The 20,530-nt window shown below is 34.4% G+C and overlaps 2 protein-coding genes across 5 annotated transcripts; one reads left to right on the forward strand and one right to left on the reverse strand.

Annotated features, from left to right (window-relative positions):
- Positions 1-1,451: 1,451 nt before the first annotated feature.
- Positions 1,452-12,034, forward strand: LOC109176288. Of its 4 annotated transcripts, XM_019325755.1 has the most exons (9): positions 1,452-1,637; positions 7,012-7,200; positions 8,403-8,472; positions 8,763-9,019; positions 9,199-9,315; positions 9,507-9,558; positions 11,040-11,477; positions 11,616-11,676; positions 11,765-12,034. In XM_019325755.1, the coding sequence occupies exons 2-7, from the start codon at positions 7,111-7,113 to the stop codon at positions 11,444-11,446; spliced, it is 993 nt and encodes a 330-aa protein (XP_019181300.1). In that variant the 5' UTR covers positions 1,452-1,637; positions 7,012-7,110; the 3' UTR covers positions 11,447-11,477; positions 11,616-11,676; positions 11,765-12,034. The 4 variants fall into 4 exon arrangements, with proteins under 4 accessions (XP_019181300.1, XP_019181298.1, XP_019181299.1 ...); XM_019325753.1 differs by having other exon boundaries at positions 11,040-11,676; XM_019325754.1 differs by having other exon boundaries at positions 11,040-11,676; positions 11,769-12,034.
- A 912-nt stretch (positions 12,035-12,946) lies between these two features.
- LOC109175466 (beta-D-glucosyl crocetin beta-1,6-glucosyltransferase-like) lies at positions 12,947-14,308 on the reverse strand. The gene has a single exon (XM_019324725.1). It carries the CDS (start codon positions 14,306-14,308, stop codon positions 12,947-12,949), a length of 1,362 nt encoding a protein of 453 aa, XP_019180270.1.
- Positions 14,309-20,530: the final 6,222 nt, after the last annotated feature.

Raw genomic sequence — 20,530 nt, forward strand, 5'->3', positions numbered from 1 at the left:
GTGTGATTCATTTATTGTTACAATCTGATCTTGTCATATTCAACTCATGTTCATACTCTATATGCTTAATTGTTGATCTAGCTTAAGTATATTCAAGTGATAGTGCAACTTGTGCTTAACTTCTCGTTACTCAACTTCCATATTGCCCTTTATAGAGCCAATTGTGGGATTTTATCTACAACAGTTCACCAAAACGAAAATATCAATCTCCGGACTCAATCAAAGAGTGTTGGTAAGAATTAGACTCATGACTTTATAATATGAAAATCATGCTTCAGCCACTTGACTACTCATTACGAAGACGAGGTGACACTGAAAACTTTATTATTTTTGTTTTTTCAATGACTAGGAAACTCACAACCACTATCCGATAGTGTGCACGGGGTAAACCTGGCATTGTAACTCTAGTTGGCAAATGACCGCAAGGAGATAAATCATACTAGATTGTTCATAACCGATCGACTTAAATTAAGAAAGCAAAAATACACCATTTTGCTACCAGTGAATAATTTATTTGAGAGTTAATTACCAATTTGGTACATCGACTATGAGGATTTCACCAATTTGATAATCGACTACCAAAATTTCTCAATTTGGTCTTCGACTATGCCATTTTTTACACAATTTGGTCCTTAGTGTAATTTGCCGGTCAAACTAAAAGGGCAAATTGGAGATTTTAAGAAAGCATCTTCTTCCCTAACTCTAACCCGTTTGTTTTATATAGCTAGGTTATCAGCCGAGAATGCAGTTGACTAGAAGCTTCATAGTGTAAATCGTGACCGGCAAATTACACTATAACACTAAGGACTAAATCGTGTAAAAATGGCATAATCGGAGATCAAATTGAGAAATTTTGGTAATCGAGGATCAAATTGGTGAAATCCTGATAGTCGAGGGACAAAATAGGTAATTAACTCATTTATTTGATGAAATAGTTGGAGATTTATTTGACATTAATCACAGTAAAAATTTATATTTTTTTAAAACTATTTAAAGAGTTAATTTCATTGTTGGTCATAAATTTATATGTGGCAGTCCATTTGTAGTTCTTTTTTATTAGAACATCATTTTGGGTCATAATATTATTGTGATATGATCAATCTTGGTCATCTATCAATAAAATCATTGGAATTTTGTTAAATACAAGGGCATTTCTCTCTTCAATTATGATTTTTTTTTTAAAATAAGCATAAAATATATAACGGATCAACACACTTTGTATAAAAAAAGATCAATATCTCATTTAATTTAACAAAATTTCAACGATTTTGTTGATAGATGACCAAAATTAATTATGTCATTATAACATTAGAATCAAAATGAATATTCTGATAAAAAAAATTAAAAGTAAACTATCACCTATAAATTGAAAATAAATGAAATCATATTTAGACGTTTCACAACTTGTTGGAAATGGTCAAATTGACATTTTAATTTTAATTTAAAAAAAAAAAGCCCAAATGAAACGGAAAACAAACCCTAATACTGTGCTCAAAATCTTCCCTCGGCCTTCGCTAACGCCTACAGCTTATAAATCTTGCTGAAATAGTGGTATTGGCTCCAAAGTTCTGTAGATGATGGCTGCACTTTCCTCAAGATTCTAAAGAAGAAGCTATGAAGCTTTTCCTTATATGGAGGTATCAAATCTTACCAATATACATGCTTATATACATCAATATTGTGTACTTCTTGCAGAATTGACTTGATTTTTGGCGTTTCTCAATTGATCGATCCGATTTTGGGTCTCTCAGTTTATGGAATTGATTTATGTTTCTTTATTCAAATTTTCAAGCTCTATTTGGGAGTTATTATTTTTCATTTTTAAATTTTAGATTTGGGGATAATTGTGCTGTGGATTCTAAACAGCTACACACTTTCACGGAGTGTTTGGTTGGAGGGAGGGAATTACGTGAGAAAGAAATTGCAATTTTATGTTAGATGAATTATTGGGAATAAATTGAAAATTTAAATTCCAGTGTTTACCCGAACAGAATTACTAAAAATTTCAATTTCAATGTTTGGTATACATCGTATAAAGTCTAAAATGCATGGATAATTTTGTCTCATGATTATCTTTTTTTCTTTCTAAAATCCATGGAAGGGGACATGGGGTTTTTATTTCATGTCTCCATGAGAGAATTGCTTCATTTCAACTAAACTAAGAAATTTAGTGGCCTTTGAAATTAGGTGGGAAATAAGTGGGAATTGAATTTAAATTCCCTTCAACCAAACGCCCTGTAAGAGTCTGTTTACTTTAGAAAACTATTCTCTATTCTCTATTTTCTATATATATATATATATATATATATATATATATATATATATATATATATATATATATATATATATATATATATATAAAATCAGGTGAGATTTATACTACAGGTGAGAACTTGCGGACAAATCCAAACCATTGATTTGATCTAACGGTTAAAAATAAATAAAATTTTGTAATATTTATTAAAATGACTCAGCTCATTTTAAAATTTATTTATAATATTTATGAAAATGACTACTTATTTTTTACTTGATTTTCCATTTTTTACTTGATTTCTCATCCATAAGATCTTGCAGATCAATGATTTGGATTTGGGCAAATTATATCGTGCACCAGGGTGCACAATGCATTGTGCACCCTAAGAGTTTATGTGTATTATTTTAAGAGTTTATGTGTATTATGTTAATGGGGCGTTTGGTTCAAGTTATATAAGATAACCAAGGTCATATTTGCTTGGTAATATAAGATTCCCATGTTTGGTTCAAGTTATGTAACTTTCCCAGGGAACCACAAGTTGGAAGGGAATGTGAGATACTCTCCAATTTCTTAGGTTATGTTATGAGTTTATGTGTATTATGTTAAGAGGGCGTTTGGTTCAGGTTATATAAGATAACCAAGGTCATAAATGCTTGGTAATATAAGATTCTCATGTTTGGTTCGGGTTATGTAACTTTCCCAGGGAATGCCATATAACCTCCGCAATAAGTTGGAAGGGAATGTGAGATACTCTCCAGTTTCTTAGGTTATGTTATGAGTTTATGCAGGGTTATCAAGGCGGCGCCTAGGCGTTTGGGAGGTCACAGCCTTGCGTCTAGTCCTTTCGCCTCGCCTAAGTGCAAAATACAACCCAAAACCCCACAAAATATACATGGGCAGAACCTACACACTAAGGTGAGTTGACCGGTGTAATTTTCAGCCGGAGAAGACGCCGGAATATGCCTCACGCGCTTCACGCGCCGGCGCGTGGCGTCGGAGCAGAGGCACGGCGGCGGCGCGTAGAGGCTCCGATGGCGGCGCGGTTCGAGCTCCGGCGTCGTCCTCCTGTTCCGAGCAAAGTCCACAACCTCATCCTGACATGTTATCAATAAATACTAGACTTCTCACTCTAGGAAAAACTATTCATCTTCTCAAAGATGACTTGAAGTAAATAGGGTTCAAAAAGGCTTCCCAAGACAATATATTTCCAATATATACAATAAATACTAAACTTCTCATTATTCTAGGAATAACTATTCATCTACTAAAGGCAATTTGAAGTAAATATGCTGCCCAAGACAAGATATTTTCAATATATATGTATATATTTTATATATTTTATTTATTTAATACTCATCGTCTAGTCATCGCCTAGGCGGTCGCCTAGTCGACTAGGCAGTTGGTAGAGTCTCGCCTAGAAAGTTCGCCTTGATAACCTTGAGTTTATGTGTATTATGTTAAGGGGGCGTTTGGTTCAGGTTATATAAGATAATCAAGGTCATATTTGCTATAAGTTGGAAGGGAATGTGAGATACTCTCCAATTTCTTAGGTTATGTTATGAGTTTATGTGTATTATGTTAAGGGGACGTTTGGTTTAGGTTATATGAGATAACCAAGGTCATATTTGCTTGGTAATATAAGATTCCCATGTTTGGTTCAGGTTATATAACTTTCCGAGGGAATGTCAGATAATTTCTGCAATAAGTTTTTAGCTATTGGAAGGGAATGTGAGATACTCTCCAATTTCTTAGGTAATCTCACATTCCCTTGTCTTATTACTAATGTTGGGCTTTGGACGTTTTAATCAATTTATCTTATTACCGTTGTCTTATTTACATAACATTCTCAGGAATCTAACATTCCCTAAGGTAATTCCGTGAATCAAACGCCCTCTAAGAGTTTATGTGTATTATGGTAGGAGTTTATATGTATTCTACTATACAATTATGTACATACGAAACATGGTTTTTTAGGGTGCACGATATAACAATTGTTGGATTTGTCCATAAGTTTTCATATGGGGTGTGGTTCTCATATGATTAGGATTATATATATATATATATATATATATAATTTTTTTACTTTGAAGTCTAATATTTGTGAAATTTCAATATCCAACATCCGGATCTAACTTGTATTACAATATAACATGACTTAAAATATTCGAACCAATAATCTATATCGAGTTTGATCAAAATCTAAAACTTAGTGTAGAGTTCAATTTTTAATTTTGATAATGTGAATAATGTCTTACTTTAAACGTAAGCAAATAAGTTATGTTTATATAAGTAAATGCGAGTAGAAAAGATAGAAGATAGTGATAAGTAAAAGAAGAATATGATAATGAATGTAATTAGAGTAATAAATAAATATGTATGTAAATAATTGTTAGAATGTGGTTATAGTGATATATAGTCAAATAAATGATAGATGATTATGTTTTCTATTTAGAAAATAATTTTTAAAAGTTCTTCAGTTTTCTAAAGAATTGAAAAATGATTTTAGTTTTCAAAATGGAAAATTGTGCTAGTGAACATGTTTTTTGTTTTCTTTTTCTCCAATTCTCCAGTTTTCCAGGAAACTAGAGAAATTCACCAGTTAGTGAACGGGCTCTAAAATTTGTTACATGGTTGCAAAAGATTTGCTCTAAAAAAATCCTTGCATGGTGATGGATTTTCCATTCCTAGTTGATGTTTGGTAGGGGTGGGCACGGGTCGGGTTCGGGTTCGACCCGTGCCTATAATAGTCACCCGAAATACTTCGGGTCTTCTCTGGTAAAGCCCGAAACCGAACCGAAAATTTTCGGGTTTTTTTCAGGTTCGGGTGTTTCGGGTAGGGTTTTGGTCGGGTCGGGTGTTCCAAACCCGAACTTTTAATATTGTTCCAAAAACTTTACAAATTTTGAAATTTTAGTTCGTAAGCAAGAAAATTCCCAAAGCAAACTCAAAATTTTAAAACCAATCAAAAAGCCAAAATATGAAGAACAATAAATAAACACAATTTTAAAACCAATCTTAAAAAAAACAAAATATGCAGAAAACCAATCTACGTAGTGCTTAGCCCCAAAGGCTAGATTTGAGAGATCCGGAGCAGTACGAGTCACAGTCCAAAGGACAGGCAGAGAGGGTGTGAAAGGTGAGAGGCGGAGTCTTAGGCTCTGAGCGGCGGAGATCGGAAAAGGCGAGAGACGGAGAGAGTGAGGGATGAGATACTGAGATGAGTGAAATCTAACTGAGGGGCAGAGGGAAGTGAAGTCTCGAGAGAGAAAGAAAAGATAGAGGGGAAGTAGAGAGAGAGAGAGAGAAGACTGAGGAAGTGAGGAGGCGGAGCGATGAACATGGTTTGTATTCTGAAACCCTAGGTCTATTATTATTTATATATACTATATATTTCGGGTTTCGGGTCGAATCCGAACTCAAAATGACAAATCCGAGATCCGAACCGAATAAATAAATATCAGTGAAGGCTTGCTCGGGCCAGACCCGAACCGGGTCGAATCCGACCCGGGATGCCCTTTTTCGGGTCAAACCCGCGGAAATTCGGGTTTTACCCGAAATGTGCCCACCCCTAATGTTTGGTTCATGGAATAAGTCAAGAATAGAATAACATTTATGAGAATAGACCTAATTCATAGTTTGGATCCATTTTGAAGGGGCCTTGTGTTAACTTTTATGTAGTTCTTAGATAATGGTGGGTGGGTGAGTTACCATATACTCACTCACTCAACCCACCCACCATTACCCATCCTTGCCACCACCTACCTATTTCACCACTACATATATCTTCTCTTATATTTTCACATCACCACAATTACTCCTACTACCCATCTACTCACCACTACAAATCTACAATTATGTTCATCATTATCTTCTCTTAGTTGACCCACCATTATCTATTAATTAATTCTATTCTACATCTATGTATCTTAACATTTGGTACCCTATGTTTGTTTTGCCAAACTTTACTAGGGTGTGTTAGGAAACCCGGAAAATGAGTCATTTTTCAGAAAACATTTTTCTTTCCGGTGTTTGGTTGCATTTTAAAAAATTGTCTTGGTGTGTTTAGATCATTTCTTAGAAAATGAGCAAAATTGTATTAACAAAATCAATATTATTATAAAAAAAAAAAAAAGAGCAATGGTTTCATTTAAAAAAAAAAGGTTTCCGAAGCGTAAACCCAGATCAAAAAAACTTTTGGTTTCCAACGAAAACTAGTGAATGGTTTTCGTTGGGAAACCAGTTAATTTGGTTTCCATCTGGTTCCCGACGGAAACCAATGAAGAATATGGAGAACAGGAAAAAAGTTGCTTTGGGTTTTCCGGAAAATGACTTCTCCCCAAAGAAAGGGGAAGTCATTTTTCGAAAAAATGGGCTTGTTTTCCCTTTGACCGGAAATCAATTTTCATTGACTATCATTTTCCCCCCCTTGCCAAACACTAGAAACCCGGAAAATTTCTGGGTTTCCAAACACAGCCTATATAAATTCATAAACCCCCAAATTTTAAAAATGGGATCTAGTTCCTTGAACTTTTGAATAGTTAGGAAAATGCTTATTATTTTTACAATTAAATTAGTGCCTGAACTTTATTACCTAATGGTTGTTTTTGGGATTATAGTCTTCCAAATATATGATTGACATCTTTAAGTTGTGACTTAACTGGGGATCATAATTTGTGATTTTGTGCAAGCTTACCTTTGGCAGTATATATTTGATGACTTCATGGTTAACATTGTAGGTGTTTTTTTTTTTTTCGTAGGTTGTGAGTACAAGTGCAAAATCCATACATAATTGCAATGTTTGTATGAGTCCTTGATTCTGGTTTGACGCAGATCAGATATAGATTATTGCTACCATTATGGACTTTCATCTACCTTTTAAAGTTGGTCAATCTACAGAAGCAAAATCTTTCTTGTCGGGATATCGTTGTGCATGGTTTCGGTGCAAGGTAAGGGTTGCAAAGTGTCAAACATTTTATGTGACAACAAGCTTAATATATTTTAACTTCAATGTTAGGAATTATTTGTGTCTCAAATGTAGAATCAGTAACTTAAAGCCTGACAAAATTTGAAAAGTGATCATGGAAAGATTTATATTCTGTCATAGTTCCCACCAATTATTATTATTATTATTATTATTATTATTATTATTATTATTATTATTATTATTATTATTATTATTATTATTATTATGCTTTCAAAAATTATTATTATTATTATTAATTATTAATTTAATTTAATTCTTGTCCCATGCGCTTGAAAAAAATCCTTTTATGATGATTTGATTTTGTACTTTGGAGTTTCATGAAGTACAATTATTAGGAATACATGTTTGATATGTATCTATATGATATAAAAATGGATTTGTGTCCTTCTGTTCAGTTTGGATTTTAAGTTTCTGTTGTCAATTTTCAGTTGTAACTCTTTTACATGATCTGTCTAAGGTTTTGAGGTTCTTGTCTTTCTTCTTGTTTTGAAAAACTCCACAAATTCACAGGTTAAACGAGTAATAAAGAGATTAGTCTTTATTGATTGAAATTAGAGAAAATAACAAGAAAATTTGTAGATCTGCCTCTTAGCTTTCCAAGGACGCGTAAATTGCATTTTTGGACTTGCAGGCTGTGAATTATGTTCAAAATACTCAGCAAATGACATTTTGAGAATCTGAGTTTTCTCTAACGGACTTCTTTCTTGGTGGTCATTTTCACTACGTTTCCTTGAGAATTGGGCTGAGTTTCTTCATGTAAAGTTGTATGCTGTTAAACAACTTTTTCAATGCCACTTGAATCATCTCAATTGTATCTTTCTACATTGAGATATGCTTGATTGCTTGAAATATTGAGTGGTTTGGAACTTGAAAAGTTTTGCACTTTTTCTTACCTTCCCAATCAATTACCCACAATTTCAAAATCAAACAAAATACCCATTCTCAACCCATTATTAAATCATACAAAAGCCTCTAGTAAACACACACATTTGTTGAGGACTAATATAAGCATAAATACAAGGATGCAACACTTCTCTAGGATCTGGCTTTTTTTGTTTTTGTTGCATTGATGACTAAAATAAGCATAATATAAGGACTCAACAGTTCTCTAGGATCTTGCTTGGTTATTTCTGTTGCATTTATTTATTTATTATTTTGTCTCAGATAAAGGAGATAAAGAAGAAGGGTGGATATTGGCATGCCATGCTGGAGTATTTTGATTTTCCAGATGAAAGTAAGTTAAAATTTCAAACTAGTTCACACTCATAAGTAAATGGAATCTTCCTCACACACACATTTTTTTTTTTTATAATTTTTTTTAATCAATGAAACATTCTTTCTACATAGAATATGTTGCGAGAGATCACAGGCATGAAAATATTGATTCTTTCAAGTTGTACTGGGAATTCTGAAATCTTTCTGGTTTTAAACTTTCAAGAACCTCTCAGGGACAAAAACTTTGTAACTGTGCATATATGGAGACCATCATAATATTTATCTTCTTTTATAAATTTTGTTTGGCAGAGTTAACATGGATGAAACTGTCACAAAAGCAGTTACATCGTGTTGGAAAGTCAAAGGGAACTCAAAGGCAACTGATGTTGCGGCCTTGCTATCCACCAATTTGCAATGAAAGTGAAATATCTAATGTGAATTTAGTGCCAGAAGTGAGGGTAATTGTCCGTGGCATATGGCAGGTGGGAGATTTGGTGGATTGGTGGACTAGTGACTGTTTCTGGTCTGGAAAACTGACTGAAATACTTGACAATGATAAAGCCATGGTAATTTCATTTATCTAGTTTATGCATTTTGTGTTGTATATTAAGCTGGCAAATGCAAGCATTTGGTTCTATCAATGCATCATGTTAGTCTGCTTAAAACAGTAAAAGTGGTGGAGTAACGTGGCCGCCAGATGTTAATTAACAGCACATCTGATGACATGGTCTTTTTTATCTTCTAGATTGAGCTGACTCCACCTCCCATTGGCGAAGGTGGATCTTATGAAGTGTGTATCAAAGATTTACGCCCAACTTTAGATTGGTCTCAAGAACTTGGTTGGACTCTTCCTACTTCCCTGGTTAGTTCTCATTCACTTCATATTTAAGGAAAGGAAAACCTGTTCTTGATGCTTTTTCTTTCTCTCTTGGCACTGTGCATGTCTATTCATATGATTGTGATATTTCATTGCACCTAGATGCCATGTCTCCCTTCTTCGAAATGGTTATTGATATCCAGCTAATAAAAATTTCTGTTTTATGATCCTTATAGGATGGTGAGAATGGTCATTCATGTGCTCGGATTATCCAACCTGTCAGTGGAGGTATGATTTGAGTAAAAACAAATCACTTCGGGTCCGTTTGGAAACTTGGAAAATGACTTTCGGAAGTCATTTTTTGGATTTTCCAATGTTTGGGTACTCAAGTAAAATGCAGTCAACTTTCAAAAAAAAAAAAAAAAAGTAAAATGCAGTCAAAGAAAAATATTCATTCTGGTCAACAGAAAAAATGTCTAATTTGGTGAAAAATGTCTTCCTAGCTTTTTAGTCGGAAGACATTTTTCGAATTCCTTATTTTCCATTTCTCTTCCCCCTTTTTTTTTTTTTTGTTTTTTTTTTTTCGTATTATTATTATTACCACTACCACAACCACATCATCACCACTACCACCACCATTGCCACACCACCACCAGTACCACTAACACCAACACCACAATCAATACCACACTACCACCAACACCAACACCACCATCTCTACCACTACCACGACACCACCACACCACCACCAACACCACCAACACCATCATCTCTACCACTACCACCACACCACCACCATCACCACATATTATTATTATTATTAGAAAAAATTGTAATTTATGCTCCTCACAAATATGTCAATTATCAATGTCACCCCTGAATTATTAATGGTATAAATGTTGCCTCTCAATTTTCAAAACGTGACATATATTGTCCCTTCCCTAATAAGGACGAAGGAGAAACATTGTTGTCAGCGGAAGGAGAACAAACGAAGAAAGAAAAATGGAGGAAAAAAATGTGGTCTTCGAACCGGGAAAACAACCGGTAACCACATTTACACCACTAATAATTCAGGGGAGTAGCAATATATGTCACGTTTTGAAAATTGAGGGACAACATTTACACCACTAATAATTCAGGGGTGGAGCAATATATGTTACTTTTTTAAAATTAAGCGACAACATTTACACCACTAATAATTCAATGGTGACATTAATAATTGGCATATTTGTGAGTGGCATAAATTATAATTTTTTCCTTATTATTATTATTATAACAAATAATATGTTCATTTTCAGGAAAATGAATCAAACAAAAAAAATGCAATTCCAAATAGAAAAATATGATTTTGCCAAACACCAAAAAATTAAAATATTTTTTCGGAAAAATGAGTCATTTTCTGGAAATCATTTTCCAGAAAACATATTCCAAGTTTCCAAACGGACCCTTAATTTAGTTGTTTGATCAAAGCAAAATTGCAAATACTTGTGTGGTATGAGGAAATGAAAGCATGGTTAGAGGCATAATGGCATATAAAGGATGCCGCAAGAACAATAACGAAACAAATAGTTCACTTCTGCAAGTACTATTGATTATATACCAATTGCATATCCTAATTCTATATAGTTCAAGCAGAGTGATACAAACAGTTCATTTCTGTCAATTGCTGTTTTGCTATTACCAGATGCTTAACAACTGCCTTGCTTTGTTTCCGATTTTCTAAATGATTCTCTTGAGGTATTTTGTGATTGAAGTTGAAATTTTTATAGATCTTGGTGCCACACTTGATGAACACACAATGCATGGATCAGAAAGAGAGGTGAGAAGCACATCAGTGTCGAATACACCTGTGGTTTTTGAGGATTCTGGTAACAGGGAAAGTAGTGTTTCTGTTTCTGTTTGTGATTCTGGTATGGATGCTGCTACTGAAGTTGCTGGACTAGCTGCTGAAGACCTGTATTACATTGAGTGCCCGTTGAATAGGCTCAGAACTAGTGGAGGGACCTTGCTAAATTCCTCCCGGTCTGACACACTGGAAGCTGCTATTATGGATTTGGAGGAAATGAGAAACAAGGTTAGGTGGATTAGGCGAATTTTGGAATCTGGAAATCCTCTACCAAATTCTCAGTCCTCGTGGAAGTTTGTGGAACACCGGGCATCATCTACTCCGAAATGACAGTTTCTGAAAACTTTCAACTTTTTCTTATGTATGGCCCTTAAGAATCACAGCCATTGTTATATTTGTAATGTCATGACATTGCATTTACAACCAATGCAAGTTTTGCTATTTGTAATGCCATGACATTGCATTTAGAAACCAATGAAAGTTGTGCTATTTTGTTCAGGGCACCACTGCCATTTTTGTGTATCCATCCAAGGGAATATTGGGATTTTCGACATGTACAGGTACGCATTTCATATCCCTATCTAAATGCTTCCCTTCATTGTTTCCGGTTAAGCTTTTGTGGTCTGAAACTAAATCCTCTTTGTGCAGTAAGGCAACTAATCACATTGGAGGAGATTCTATTTGCTCACAACAGTTGGCGAGAAAACGCTACTCGAATGCTTGCTGACAGCGAGGATTACTGAGTCGATACTATGCTCGTCAGCCTTGTATTGGTTCCAAATTAGCCTCATAAACCTTGAGGTAAATTTCTTATATTTTTTTGTATATTGTAATGACAAATTGACACTTGATCACAGTGAATCTTAGATTGTAATTCAAGGTAGATGAAGTGCTTTAATGTACTCTCTGTTAGAACTTAGAAGCGTGAGTTTTTTTTTTTTTTTTTTTTTTTTTTTTTTTTTTTTTTTTTTTGGAATGATATTGACTCTATTACATTTCTAGTATTTGGTCAACGCCTCCACTGAGGCGCGATCTCATGACCTCCCACATGGGAGATATCATTACATACCATCTGAGCACAATGTGCTTGGCAGAAGCGTGAGTTTTTAATGCTGGAGTTGCGGTGTTTAATTCTTGATTGAATGTCTGTTTGCACGAGTACACTAGGTAAATTTCGCTCTTATTTAGTACTAATAATTAGTAATAGATTAATTCCGCTCTTATTTAGTACTAATAATAATTAGTAATTCACGAACCACACAGGAGAGTTAACTGCACTAGAAAGATCATGTGCGATGGGTTTCACCGAGAGTGTGTTGACAAGAATTGAACTCGTGATCTTTAGGTACGAGAGTTATGTTACATCCACTTGAACACCTTTTCAGGACTTTTCTATTTAACTATAGACTTGTATGGTTAGATGTAACTGTCATAATAGCATGTTTTGTTGACTATCTGCTACGCAATTGCGTTTTTGGAGATAAGAACAACTCTAAACTAATATAAAATTACTTAATTAGAGGATTACATGAATCGTTATTATTAAATGATGATACCGACAATATCATCCCCAAAGTGATAGTTTGTTTGTTTGTTTTTTTTAATAGAGTAAATAATATGCAATTTTAGTTGCTCAACTTATTCCATCCTACACTCCAAGGTAGAAAATGCTAACTGGACAATCATGAATGTGTTAAAAAAAATAAATTAAAGAGGATATAAATTTATTAAATATAAAATTGATTAGAACACAATAGTTTAACCCACCATTTCATCATGTAATATTCATCATCAATTCCTATTATGCATTTATGCAAGAATTTTGCATCATTAATTCTTTCTACAAAGTTGAATCAACTTATCAACTGCTTCATCAATCATCTTCTCACCACTCAATCTCATCTTCACACTCAATTCTCTAGCCTTTTTCTTCATTTCCTCCCCACTTTTCTCCATAGCCACTTTTCTTAGAGCTTTAGCTATCTCCTCCCTCTTTATCTCCCCATTCTCCCCCTTCATCGCCTCCACTCCCACGCCAATCTCCTCCACCAGCCTAGCATTCCCAGGCTGATCAAGATGCAATGGCAGGGCTATGATGGGAACCCCAAATGCCAAGCTCTCGAAAACACTGTTCCATCCGCAATGACTCAAGAACCCGCAGATTTTCTTGTCTGCCAAAATCTTGGCCTGGGGAACCCATCCTTTCACCACTATCCCTCTTCCTTTGACCCTTTCGAGGTAGCCTTCTGGGACGGCTTCCTCCACGGCCGGGGTGGCCACCCCGGCTGGGAACTTCACGACCCATATGAAGTTTACCCCGCTTATCTCTAAGCCAAAAGCTATCTCCTCCATTTCTGCCCTCGACATGGAGTATTCACTCCCGAACGAGGCCAGTACACACGAGGACTCGGGTTTGTCTTGTAACCATTGCGTTATCCCCGCGTGGTCTTCCTCGTCGGAGGTCTGCCGGATAAGAGGGCCGATTGCCATGACTTCTTTCTTGGTCAGATGGGAGAGATAGTCAACGTACTTGCCCTCCATCTCTCTGCAACTATTGATGAAGATGATTTTGTGGGATTGTTGAATGGATTTGAATCCTAAGCCTCCCAAGTCTCCCAAGTCTATCCCTGCTGGTTTTTTCGCCATGAACTTTCTTATCTCGTGGTCGTGGTAATAAATCTCCGGGAACGGGAACTTAGACCCGCGGACGCCGTCTACACGGCTGTGCGCCAAGCTAGATATGGCCACCGCGCCGGTGGTGGCGAGATGGACGGCGGGGATGTTAAGGGAAGAAGCCTGAGAAGCCGCCCAGGGCTGGAACGCATCGTAGATGAGCAAGTCGGGATCTATGGCGGAAATGATGTCGTAGAACGTTGACTCCGTCTTCTGGAACGCTTCTTGGAGGGCGCCGGCGAGATGCGGCGGCAGGGCGGTGGTGGTGTGGTGGTGGGGCGGGAGCTCCGGCGTGGAGGGCAGGCGGAGCTCCACCAGATGGATGGAGGGGGAGAGATTGGGGTGGTGTTTGGCTATGACTTTTCCGATGGATTCAAGAATGGTCGGAGAAGAACAGAAGTGGACGGTGAAGTTTCTTGAAGATAGTATCTTTGCAAGCTCCAAAAATGGCGTGAAATGGCCTTGTGCTATCCATGGGAACATCAAAACATTACATCTACTAGGTTTCTCTTTCCCCATGGATCAAACCTTAAACTCTCTCTCTCTCTCTCTAAAAATTTCTCTCTTCACAATGGTCCACAATAGTCTTGATTATTACAACCAAATATAATAACAATAACAACAATAATTGTTGAAGTATATAGACAAGCAAGCAACACAAGTGCAGAAGAAAATTGCAAAGGCATAAATATTCTTCTGCACTTGTGTTGCTTGCTTGTCTATATACTTCAACAATAATAAATATTCTTCCCAACAACAATAATAATTACCCGTAAAATTATGAGACGGCGTAAATCTCTTTCAATTTAACTAAATATGGAGTTTGAACTTTGAAAACACAGCTATATTTTTTTTTTTAGTAGGAAAAATACAACTATTTTAGAACTCATTAAAGAGTACTTTGTCATCTTTTGAAGTACTAATATACCTGACTAAGGAAACCTATGGTCTATTCAAATTAAAAATAATAATAAATCTATCATCAATTAAAACTAGCATAAAAACTATAAAAATGCTATTAAAAATGTTACATATAATATAAATATATACAAAGACATTGCATTGGACACTCCGTCTATTATGTGTAGTGGCCTAGTGGGTAAACAATTATACTTCGTAATTAACGAGTATGTGCCAATATGGGACAAGATATTTTTATGGTATTGATTGGTATTACTGTGGATTGTAATTAATATAATCATATATTATATCAGGCATTATTAGTAATTATTTTTAATAATAATAATACCTTATATAATTATATATTATTGTATCGGATGTCATTCAAAATTATTTCAATAATATTTGATATAATCATGTAACAATTAAGTACGATCGACATCATAGAAATATTATTATTATTATTATTATAATTATTATTATTATTATTATTATTATTATTATTATAATTATAGAAGTTGTACTCAACTAATTAAGAAGGGAATTCGCTTCAAATTGGTAGTGGTTGAGTGGGTAGAGCATAACTCTTGTACTTGAAAAATCATGACGAGTTTGATTTTTGCCAATACCATCTTAGCTGAACCTGACACACATAGTCTTCTTATTGTGATTTATTTTTATTGTGTGATTTGTGATCTATTACATATGCATATCTTAAGTAGTGATTGCATATTTCGCTTCTCCTAAAAAAGAAGAAGGAATTACAATTATAAGACACAAATTTAATCATAAAAAAACACATAAATAACCTAATTTACATCTCTTATCCTTGTTTTTTCTTCCAAAATGTCATTGTATAGGCAACAAAGTCAACTGTATTTTCTTATTGCAAGAATCCGATATGATGGGTACGGTGTGTTGGAGGAAGATTGTTTTATTAAACAAAACAATGAAGCAATAATGATATGATGAATTGAATTGTTTATTTACATCCCATCAATATATGAGGATTATTAATAATCAAATAATTATATATTAGATTAACTTAAAATAAGATCTGAACTTATTACATTTAAGTATGTGAATTGAAAAAGTATTGTGAATCTTGAATTCAAAATATATCTTAAACTTTTACTTGATTTTAGAATAATATTATCAGACCAATTAATTAAGTTATTTAACGAAAATAAATAACAAAATAAAAGGCATAAAATAACAAAAAATGGAGGAGTGAAGATAACAGGAAGTTACAACCAAATACAACTAGTCTATAGGAGCACAAATAGAATAAATAACAACTAAAGATATACTAATCACATATTGACTTAATACGAAGCACTTTTCCTACATCTGCAGGACAACTAATGTCTGTCCAATCCACTAGATGTTCACCAAGATGTTACAAGGGGTCGGGTAAGTACATAAGGCTATCAACCACTACTACTACTACAACCTTCCTAACATCCACTCAGAACTGGTACGTGCATGCCATTATAAACTTCAGGAGTTGATGCAGTTGCTGAACCAGAGGCAATGTCTAGCTGTTCCAGCGAGATTCCAACACAATGACAAAGCTGATGATAGTTGAATTCTTTTAATAAGGGTGTGTTTGGTTGGTGGGTTTTGCCCATAGGAATGGGTATGAAAGTGATTGTTGTTGTTTGGTTAATAGGTTTTTGGAACACTACTATAGGTTTCGAATACCCCATCAATGGAAAAATCCATACCCAAATACAATAAGGGTTTCATTCCCTTATTCATTCTTAACCAGTACTATTAGTAACCATTCCCATTCCACCCTACTACCAAACATGTTAAATACTTTCACCAAAACCCATTACCATTACCAAGTATTTGATACCCATTCCGATTCCGATTCCTATGTGCGAACCAAACACACCCTAATAATAATATAGAAAGCCGTGAGTGAGCAGTAGAGTGTATAGAAATAAGAAAGTCTTTTCCTTTTATAATGCTTTTTCCCTTCAGCCACTTACTCCCAAATGCATGCTGTCCATTCATTCCAAAACCATCATGACCATAATAAATCCTTTTATTCCTACTTTCCAAACCCCAACTTTATGGGCTAGACCTTTACTTACTGTGCATAAGGAGTCCCTTTACTGTGGCTGGTGAGACTTGATCTCAGATCATACTTTTCAAACTTCATCTCTATAACTAGTTGAGTGCCCATGCGGGCTAAATCCTTTTATTCCTTAATCATAGATCTAATAACCACATTCCTTGCTGACCCCATTTCATACCATATAGCCACTGATTTTTTAATCCAAGTAATGAAGAATAAACCAATATTGAAAGGAGACGGTCCAAAGGGCTTCACCTAATTAAAATACTAATTAACTTTAACAAATAAATTTAGCCAACATAATGGGTTTTAATGTGTATCAAATTTTTACATTTACAATAATCATACTTCAATTAGCAATCGTTATACCCTGCACCATGGCGCACATAACACTGTGCGTCCCGCGCCTCCCAAAACGACGTCGTTTTGAGAGGCGCGGTAGGGAGTTGACATGATTGTGTATTTGTTTATACAATTATGTGTATTTTTTTATACAGTTATGTGTGTTTGTTTATACAATTATGTGTATTTGTTTATACGATTATGTGTATTTTTTTATACAGTTATGTGAAACAACGTCGTTTTACATCAAGGCGCACAATGTAATGTGCTCCTGGTGCACGATATAAATTGCCACTTTGTTACTCGTGAAAAATAATTATCTTGCAACAATATAATTATTAGAATTATATTATTGCTCAAAAAACACGGTAAATATAAGACAAGGCAAAGCATTTTAAAGTTTTAACAATGGAGGTATCTTATTATTGTAAGTATCCTAGGACGGCTCTCTCCAAAACTAATTAATTAAGCAACGATGGTGATATGATTCTAGTTCTCGGAGGATCTGTATTTTGGCCCAAATGGCAGGAAATGATAACTCAAACATTTAACTATTTGAGCCAATTTATATCATGGACCAAGTCCATATAACATTATGAACCTGGATTGAAAACACAAGACATAGAGACAATCGTTTGTAAAGAAAATGTAATAAGCGAACCACTTCGGCACTTCGAACTATTCCCAAGTGAGAACTACACAGAAAATGTAATAAGACATAGACAATCGTTTGTAATCTTTATTGAATCCTAATTATATGATAATCACTTTCCCGGTGAAAATTTGTGGACAAATCCAAACCATTGATCTGCAAAATCTGATGGATGAGAAATCAAGTAAAAAATGAGCGATGTTATTTTCATAAATATTACAAAGTTTTGTTTATTTTCAACCATTAGATCTACTAGATCAATGGTTTAGATTTGTCTATATAGGTTCTCACATGGGGCATGGTTCTCACTTGATTATGGACCTATATATATATAGGTCTAGGATCATGTGCGAATGACTCCCCAGGTAATGTGCACAAATCTTAGCCATTGAATTCATCCAGATCTGTTGCTCTTTAAAAAAAAAAAAAAAAATTCCTTTCGAATGAATAAAAATTGTACTTGAAAGCTCAAAATCATGCATTTGAAGATACAAAAATGTGTACTTGAAGGCAAAAATTATACACTCGAAGGTAAATATATGTGCAAATGATGCAATTTATGGTACCAAAAAGGGAAATTATTCAACTTAAGTGTTATTAAAGCAATTACTCATACAAATCGTTTGTAAATCTCACAAATTTCATTAGAAATTTAGTTATATGTTATTGAAAAGCATGCAAAGATATAACAAACAGTGGCCCAGAATTGTGCACTTGAAGGCAAAAAAATATGCACTTGAAGACATAAAAATGTGCACTTGAAAGCAAAATATCTGTACTCGAAGGCAAAAAAAGGTTTCACAGGAATGTTAAGTATTTTTTTTACCCAATAATAAGACACGCATACATTTGTAGGCATGAAATTGAGCACTTGAAAGCATAAAAATGATCACTAGAAGGCAACGGAAAAAAAAAGACACTAAAAAAAAAATTGAAGTAAATTAATTATGTACTCTTAAAAAGGAAAACATGCAATTAAAGTTACGTTACAAAATGTGCATTAGAAGGAAAAGAAAAAAATTTGTTGTGGAATGTATATTTTTTTTTACACAATAGTATTCCCGTGATGTCTACGTTACCGGACTTTATTGATCTTCGCCAGTAATGCTGGCGTTAGATAACAAATTACTTTTTTTTTTGGGGAAAAAATTCCCATTAGATACTCCGTAATTAACATCTCTTTCTTTCTAGATCCATTTACTTTTTGAATATTTCAGCTATCAAAATTCAAAAAGCAGCCTGCAACCATATATACAAAGTACTCCGATCCGTATAAAATAATTCTTCAGCCATGCATGATAGATTCCGGTTCACAATATAATTTACTTTTAAAGTTAATACCCAAAATTGTCTTCGACTATAGTGGTTTTTCTCAATTTTGTCCTAAACGACTTTTGTGACTTAATGTAGTCCTAGAGTTTTGTGTTTTTACTCAATTTCGTCTCAGACTTTTGTGTTTTTGCTCAATTTAGTCCCTCATTTGTTATTCCGTCCATTTGTTGTTAAATAAATAGACAATTCAGTAATTCTAATATTGACATCTCTTTATTCATAAACATGTGAAGTGCGAAATCCCTTTTTTTTTTTTTACGAATTACTCCCAGAATCACTTCTAAAGTTGCGAATATAAAATTTGATTCGTAGGTCTGAGAGTAACTCTGAGTGTAATTCGTGTAAGAAAGAGAGATTTCTCACTTCGCAGGTTGAAAGTAAAGAGAGGTCAATATTGATATTATTGAATTGTCCCTTTATTTAACACCAATTTGACGGAATAACAAACGGAGGACTAAATTGAGCGAAACACAAAAGTCTGGGACTATATTAGGTCACCAAAGTCGTTTAGGACGAAATTGAGAAAAATCACTATAGTCGAGGACAATTTTGGATATTAACTCAATTAAAATTTGGGTCTATAAGTTTTGAGGCCCGTGGCTATTGCTAAGGCCAGTCCTATTGGATATAATATCATAATATATAGATAACCGGCACGTACATATTGTGTATTGTCAAAATACTTTCATGTGTTTGGTTGTTATTTTTTTTTTTTTTTCGAAAGATAGTGGGAAACACCCGAAAAAACAAGTTACATCGTGTTAACATCTTCCCCATTAAAGGAAATCTTTTCTGGGAAACTTGGCACCGATTTGATTATCCTCATGAACCATACTGCACAACCCAGGCCACTCGGGGCTTCATAAAAAATAGTCAAACCACTCCGATGCGAGAGTGCTTGTTTAGTAAGAACATCAGCTATTCTATTTTGCTCCATGTAAACGTGACAGAACTCAATATTATTGGCAAAAACTTTCATCACCTCAGGGCACCTCCGGACGACGTTGTTCAGCTGATTGTGAGGCCTTGCGTCGCCACGCTAGAGATCAATTGTACTTTTAGAATCGCACTCAACAATGATCAGGATTTGTTAAAAATAATATAAAATAATGCGTTATTAATAATTATAAAATTTTTTAGGTGCGCATGCGATAATATATATACTTCAATAGTTTGAAAGTTATTTGAAAAGTTAAAACTTTGGAAATGTATAGTGCAATAAATTATTAAAATTATGAAGAATAATAATTTGTTGTTGTTGTTGTTATTTTTTTTTAATATATTTTTTTAAAATGTTGTTAACTTTACGTTGTTATGAACGTCGTAAAAGTAAAGTTTGTCAGGAGTTGATTATGTACGTTGTTTAAATCTTTATTTATGGATTTACATTTATTGTTTTGACCTTATTTTTATATTATACTCCGTATAT

The sequence above is a fragment of the Ipomoea nil genome, unplaced genomic scaffold, assembly GCF_001879475.1.
Source record: "Ipomoea nil cultivar Tokyo-kokei standard unplaced genomic scaffold, Asagao_1.1 scaffold0688, whole genome shotgun sequence".
Classification (NCBI taxonomy): domain Eukaryota; kingdom Viridiplantae; phylum Streptophyta; class Magnoliopsida; order Solanales; family Convolvulaceae; genus Ipomoea; species Ipomoea nil.